We start from the raw sequence: 6,775 nt of genomic DNA on the forward strand, positions 1-6,775 counted from the left end.
GGGCTCAAACGGACTCCGAATCGAGATCCGCAAAATCCCACACGCTCGTGACGACACGAGGGTCACAAATCTGCACAGAATTATATCAGTACCCTCGCCCACGCTCTCCAGCACGCGCGGGCAGCTTTGGGTGTCCAAAGCGATACCGGGTGGCCGAAAAATCTCGGAACCAAGACTCCAAACTCCTACCCTAGGTAAAACACCCCATTTGGAGTCACGTTTGTTCTTGGACCACCCCCAAAAAGTGAACGGAAATGGTAGTTTCGAGCGGCCGAAGTTTCGGCCAAATTTCAAGTCGTAAATCGAACCCCTTAACGCTAAAATCGATCGAAGCCCATATACCCATCAGCTAGAACACGAAAAATAGCTGAGAAACCATACCTTACTCGATTGATTTGGTGGTCGGAAGTGAGAGAACGAGCTCCCAAAAATTTTCAAAAAAACTGTTGGAACCAGCCTGTTTCGTGGCAGTTTTCGGCTACTACAGTAGCGGATGGAGGCTGAGGAGAGGCAGGGCTGATAGAGGGAAGTGAGGTGGTTCGTTTGGGACCGGTATTGCCTGAAACGGTGGCCTGAGTTGGGATAAATCGCTGTCTGAAGTTGGCTGGTCGAGATGGTTCGAGAGAGAAGAAAGCTGGGTTTATAAAACTGAACTTTGAAATATTTACGGTTCTGCCACTGAGACTCTTTTGACCATAACTCCTTCGTTACCCGATTCATCTAATGTCTATAATCGGAATTACCAAAAAGAGGGGGTAAAATTGTCTTTTTGCTAAAAGATATTTTCCTTACTTTTTTAGATATTTTCTTTCTTTTTAGATATTTTATTTTGGGTTATTACATTTAGCCTATGACTGGAGATGGCCTAAAGAGCCAAATGTGGCAATCTAAATTTGGCCAAATGTTTTTTTAGCCCATGATTGGAGCTGAGTTTTGTATTATTTTAGTTAGGGCTATATTTAGCCTATTGCTCATGGCTGGAGATGCCTTAGTATTTAAAAAAAAAAAAATGCAAGTAAAACGATGCGTATTGTAGTTGGGGCACCTAACATCTTCTTCTTCTTCACCAGTTAGCCGCCTCTTCTCCGCAGAGCAACTGCAACTGGAGATTCGCAGCAGCTGCAAGTGCAAGTAAGTTCTTTTCTTCTTCCTTCTTCTTCTTCTCTACCTCCGAAACCAGTAAAAACTAGCCTCTGCCGAATCCAGAAGAAGAGCTAAAGTATATTGCGAAATACCCCCGCCATATCCTTGACCGTATCGCTTGTGTGTCCATGGCGTATCGAAGACGTATCGGATGGTCAACATAACAGGAATGTCCACGATACGTCGTTTTCCGTATCCGATACGTATAGGAGGCGTATTGTATCGGAGGAGTATCAGTGCAACGTAGCTTGTAACAGTTCGAAAATTGGTTCAATTATTCACCCATCTCTTTCTCTCTTCCTCGCCGTCTGTTTTCTTCTAAGATTGGTCTTCCTCGCCGTCGCTTCCCCTCCCTTTGCGTTGCAGAGCTTAATCACAATGAAGGTGAACGTGATATCTCGGTCCACAGATGAATACACTAAAGAACGAAGCCAAGACCTCCAGGTGAGTTTTCACTTCTCTCTTACTCTCAACTCAAATTTCTTCGTTTTTTTTTTCTCTGTAAAAATATGATTTTTGGTTCAATTTCCGTAGAGGGTATTCCGTAATTTCGACCCCAACATCCGAACGCAAGAGAAAGCAGTGGAGTATGTCCGGGCATGTAACGCCGCAAAATTAGAGAAGGCATGTTTTGGGATTTGGATTTTTTTTTTCCTGAATTTTTGATTGCATTGCATATTTGGGCATATGGATGCTAAATTTGATTGAATGATGTTTGTTTTTGTTGATGTTCGTAATTTAGATTTTTGCGAGGCCATTTGTTGGAGCAATGGATGGACATATAGATTCTATTTCCTGTATGGCAAAGAATCCAAATCATTTGACAAAAATATTTTCTGGTTCAATGGATGGAGGTACTTTGTTTTCTCTGAAAATTTCTAATGCCTTTTCTCTCTAGTTGGTATCCTATACTACTGCTAAATCTAAGAAAAGCAAGTAGCAAGATTTCATCTTAAGAAAAAGAACCGTGATTTCTAATTAATACTTTTAGATTTTAGAACTTTTAATATACTTTGTTATTAAGCTATCGAGTTTGAATTTGCTTTCATTTCTCAACCCATTATAGTGTTTGATATTTATTTTCTTTTGGCAGATATTCGGCTCTGGGATATAGCTTCCAGGTAACCACACACTGCTGAATCAAGTTGCTCAATTTCATACAGATGGGTTAGAATCTCAGTATTAGGCACTCTTCTGTAGAGAATCCACATATGCTTTTCTCATGTGGAGTGTTATATGATTTAATTGAGATTCGGACCACTGTCCCTTTATTTGTTTTTTAATCTATAGTTCAGATCCTTTAATAGCATTTCAATACTTCATGCATAAGTCATTGAAATTTATTGTATTTGTTATAATCATTGGACCCAAAAAGGCGAACAGTTTGTCAATTTCCTGGTCACCAAGGTGCTGTGCAAGGTTTAGCAGTATCTACAGATGGGCGTGTTCTTGTTTCTTGTGGAACTGACAGCACGTAAGGCTTAACCTCCTGGGTTACTCCCGCCTCTATACATTTGATTGTATCTATCTGTTTATGAAGATTGTTCATGTTGAAATCACTATCTTCCATTTTCAGTGTCAGGCTTTGGGGTGTACCTGTTTCTACTCTTCTGGAGGAAGATGTCTCATCTGATAAATCTGCTGTGGTATTGCCTTCCTAATAGTGTGATATGTCGTTCCAATGAATGATTTTTCTTTATTATATGTACCTAACTAATTATAAATGATATTTGCAGCCACTGGAAACTTATGTTTGGAAGAATGCATTTCGGTAAGTTTCTTATTGAATTCTCGGAGGAGATGTTACTTAATTAGTTAGTTGTACAAATTAATTGACATGTGCTATGATTTTTATGGGTTTTACTATTAAGATTTACTTTCTCATTTTCAGGGCTGTTGATCACCAGTGGAATTTTGATCGTTTTGCTACAGGTGGAGCTGGAGTAGATATATGGAAACACAACAGGTTTTGATCTGGCCTGGTTATTCTTCTATTAAGTTGAAGGAGAAAAAAAAATGTTTATCCCTCTTACCATGACAATGTACTTTGCGATGCATAGGTCTGCACCAGAGCAGAGTTTTGAATGGGGAACAGACACAGTTGTATCTATAAAATTTAATCCTGGACAGCCCGATATCTTGGCAACATCCGCAAGGTCTGCATTATTGCTTGTAGATAAGATACTCATATAGTTCGAAAAACTTGTACGTTAAGCACATTAGATACCATGTGCTTGTTTATAATGGTTTTTGGTCTGGATACATCGGTTTCTAATTTGAGTTTTGAGTTACATTTGTTTTGCTTAATAAGGAATGGTACTGATAAAAGACTTTAAGTATTTAGCATCTTGGAAAACAAATGGTTTCTTGTAAAAGAAGGTTCAGCTGCAAAGGGCAGCTTGTCTGCTGGTCAGCATCCATTTTTTCTTATGAAAACATCTTCCTCTTCCCCCTTGTACTCTCTTCCTCTTAATATGCCATAAATTTGAAGGAAATTCGAAAATTCCACATTGTAAAATCTGAATCTCTCTTTGAAAATTGTTGTGAACATGTGGCAAAGTGCCAAACCGACAATTAGTTCATCCATTTGAGGAAGTTGGTGGTTCTATTGTTACAGTGGCATGATTGTTTTCAATCCATGCTTACTGTAATGATTTTATTTTAGTTTATTGTGTTTAGGAGAGAATAATATATGATTTTTTTTTTATGGCAGTGATCGCAGCATAGCAATATATGACTTGCGCATGGGGAAACCAGCAGCGAAGTTTATTATGAGGGTATTGTTAATGTTAACTTAAGGGTTCTTAGCAACATCCGTACAGTCTCTTAAATTTTTGCATGTATTGACCTTTCTGACTTACATTTTCTTTGGACAGACAAGAACCAATTCCATTTCTTGGAATCCAATGGAGCCAATCAACTTCACTGCTGTAAGCATGTAACCTAAAGTTACTTAAAAATTTGGATTTTGTCATAGTTTTTTATTTCTGATATTTGCATTACTAAGGCATTTGCTTCAGATTATCTTTGTGCATCCATTTTGTGGTTTTAGGATGTTTGATCATTACATATGTTTCTGAGTTGAGTATGGAATGGAACTTTAGATCTGTCTACCGACAGCAATTTGGTAATATGATTTGGAGCAACTTCCTGTGCAAAAACCTTCTAATTATATGTAAAATATTTGAATATCATGGTTACGCTTATTATTGGTTTTGAGGAAACATCTCTATGATGTCATAAACCGTGTAATCTGATGACTTCCAGTAGTACACCAATGCTAGAATATGTGGACTTTCTTCCTTGTGTAGCATTTTCTTATCCTATTCCATGAAAGTGCTAATCTAATTCCTCAATGACAGGCAAATGAGGACTCCAATTGCTATAGCTTTGATTCTAGGAAGCTTAATGAAGCTAAGTGTGTGCACAAGGATCATGTATCTGCTGTGTAAGTTGATAATTTTTCAATTGAAATATTTGGTCTTTTTCTCCACTCCTGAAATTCATTTTTCCTGTTGTATATTTAATATGAAAGTTTTATACGCCAAACTTCTTTTTTCCATTTCCAGGATGGATATTGATTATTCTCCAACTGGTCGAGAATTTGTCACTGGATCTTATGACAGAACAGTGAGTTCATTTCTTATATGATTTTGACAATGTTGTCAATGTGTAAATATGGCCGTACGTCTTAATAAAAAATTTCCATTTGCAGGTGAGAATTTTCCAGTATAATGGTGGTCATAGCCGGGAAATTTATCATACAAAGAGAATGCAAAGGTTTGGTCTTCATGTATTCCCTTATTTGGGTTCTCGGATTTGTTGAACATATGTAATTAGCTTTTATATGCTAATCACTTTGTGCTCCATTTCTTGAACTGTGCGGCCATTGGATTCCAGAGTGTATTGTTACACATAACAAAATGGAAACTGTAGCTTTATGTTGACTAATTTCATTATACTGACTCTTTTGTTTCCCTCTTCCTGCTTTTTATGTAGGGTGTTTTGTGTCAAGTTCAGCTGTGATGCTAGTTATGTTATTTCTGGGAGTGATGACACTAATCTTAGGCTTTGGAAGGCTAAAGCATCAGAACAATTGGGAGTTGTAAGATATCTCTTCCTTTCCTCGTGTTTCTGTTGTTGACCTTGGGTTCCAATATGGCTTTCGTCTGCTTCCATTACCTATGTGGAATTCACTCATTTACTTCTTGTATATTACATTGCAAATGTTGAACTGCTTCTTTGTGCGTAGTATTTTTGAAGGGTTTTTTTATTTTTTATTTTTTATTTTTTATGGATGAAATAAATACATAAATGGTTTGACCATAGAATTTTATTGGTACCATGCATACTATAACCAATGTAGGATTGAAACACAGAGACTAGTAACTGCGAGTTGAATGATTTCTATTGACTTTTTCGACATCCCTTCTTTTAGACATCCTATTATAAACTTTTAACTACTTGTTACCTGTAGCTTCTTCCAAGGGAACAGAAAAAGCATGAGTATAATGAGGCTGTCAAGAATCGCTACAAGCACCTTCCCGAAGTCAAGCGTATTGTGAGGTATGATAAAAGAATGCCAGCAATTAGCCTCTTAAATTTGCCCTTTTGTTATAGAAAAAAAAAAAAAAGTAATTATTGTCAATATATTTCCTATTTAGATATTACAAGATCCATCATGTTTGCATGTTTCCTATGAAAGATTGTGGGAGTATTTGATGATTTTGTGGGCATATGTAATAAGCATAGAAAGATGCCCTTTTGATAAACTTCCATGTATAAAACCACCATTGTCCTTTTCTTTTTCTTTTTTAAAGTAGCAAATTTTTAATGTATTTAGGACCCTTCCCGGATTAATCTCTATAATATATGAGGTGGTTGCAACTTGTTATAAGTTTAGGTCGGGCTTGCAGATTAGCGGTTCCTATATCTTAACATGTGAACCTGATTCATTGGATGTTCCTAAACTAAGCATTACCTTACGTATTTAAGGGATAGCGTGCAGTTTCTGCAGAACCCTACAAAGATTGTATGGCTAATTTCAGAGTCTCTTCATAAAATAATGATTTTCTTTTCTTTTTTTTTGGGCATGGAAACAAATAATGAGTAGCATATGACATATAAAATGGTTAATCGTTGTGAATGTTGATTCTGCAGGCATAGGCACCTACCAAAACCAGTATACAAGGCAGCTGCAACATTGCGTGAGATGACCGAATCTCGAAGAAAGAAACACGAGAAGAGGAAGGCGCATAGCGCCCCAGGAAGCATCATTGAAGAGCCATTACGGAAAAGAAAAATCATCAAAGTTGAGTGATAAATGTGGGTAGTTTGTAATCGGCTCATGCATATCCATGTTAAAGAATGGATCTTTCATGTGCAATGTTCGTGAGCTCCATACCAGTGCCTTTACAGTTCAAGTGATTTCCCAATCACCTATCCTCATCGTGCATGTGCCGTGTCTATTGTGGCTTTGACGGACAATGTTTTGTTCATGCTATAGTAACTTCAGGTCATAGTGTAGTTTATTTCTCCTGTTTAGCCTTGTGCAATTTTGTCAGGAAAAATATGTAACTGAATATTAAAAGGTATATTGAGGGGACTAATCTTTTTCAGCCTGTGGACTAAA

At 37.4% G+C, this 6,775-nt stretch overlaps 1 protein-coding gene across 2 annotated transcripts; it reads left to right on the plus strand.

Annotated features, from left to right (window-relative positions):
- The first annotated feature begins 1,034 nt into the window (after positions 1-1,034).
- Positions 1,035-6,775, plus strand: LOC117632324 (DDB1- and CUL4-associated factor 13-like). 2 transcript variants are annotated; one of them, XM_034365768.1, is made up of 17 exons: positions 1,035-1,587; positions 1,678-1,767; positions 1,886-1,997; positions 2,237-2,264; positions 2,519-2,617; positions 2,720-2,786; positions 2,880-2,914; positions 3,035-3,109; positions 3,204-3,299; positions 3,857-3,920; positions 4,020-4,073; positions 4,506-4,591; positions 4,713-4,773; positions 4,859-4,923; positions 5,143-5,248; positions 5,621-5,709; positions 6,304-6,775. In XM_034365768.1, the coding sequence occupies exons 1-17, from the start codon at positions 1,522-1,524 to the stop codon at positions 6,461-6,463; spliced, it is 1,353 nt and encodes a 450-aa protein (XP_034221659.1). In that variant the 5' UTR covers positions 1,035-1,521; the 3' UTR covers positions 6,464-6,775. The 2 variants fall into 2 exon arrangements, with proteins under 2 accessions (XP_034221659.1, XP_034221658.1); XM_034365767.1 differs by having other exon boundaries at positions 1,036-1,587; positions 2,720-2,789.

This window comes from Prunus dulcis, chromosome 6 (assembly GCF_902201215.1).
Source record: "Prunus dulcis chromosome 6, ALMONDv2, whole genome shotgun sequence".
Taxonomy (NCBI): Eukaryota; Viridiplantae; Streptophyta; class Magnoliopsida; order Rosales; family Rosaceae; genus Prunus; species Prunus dulcis.

What these genes read in the sequence shown, in the direction of transcription:
- LOC117632324 (XM_034365767.1), top strand. Translation starts at nt 1,522, where the DNA reads ATGAAGGTGAACGTGATATCTCGGTCCACAGATGAATACACTAAAGAA. An exon ending in ACGCCGCAAAATTAGAGAAG is followed by an intron (nt 1,768 to 1,885) that starts GCATGTTTTGGG and finishes TTCGTAATTTAG; the next exon opens with ATTTTTGCGAGGCCATTTGT. An exon ending in GAAGTCAAGCGTATTGTGAG is followed by an intron (nt 5,710 to 6,303) that starts GTATGATAAAAG and finishes TTGATTCTGCAG; the next exon opens with GCATAGGCACCTACCAAAAC.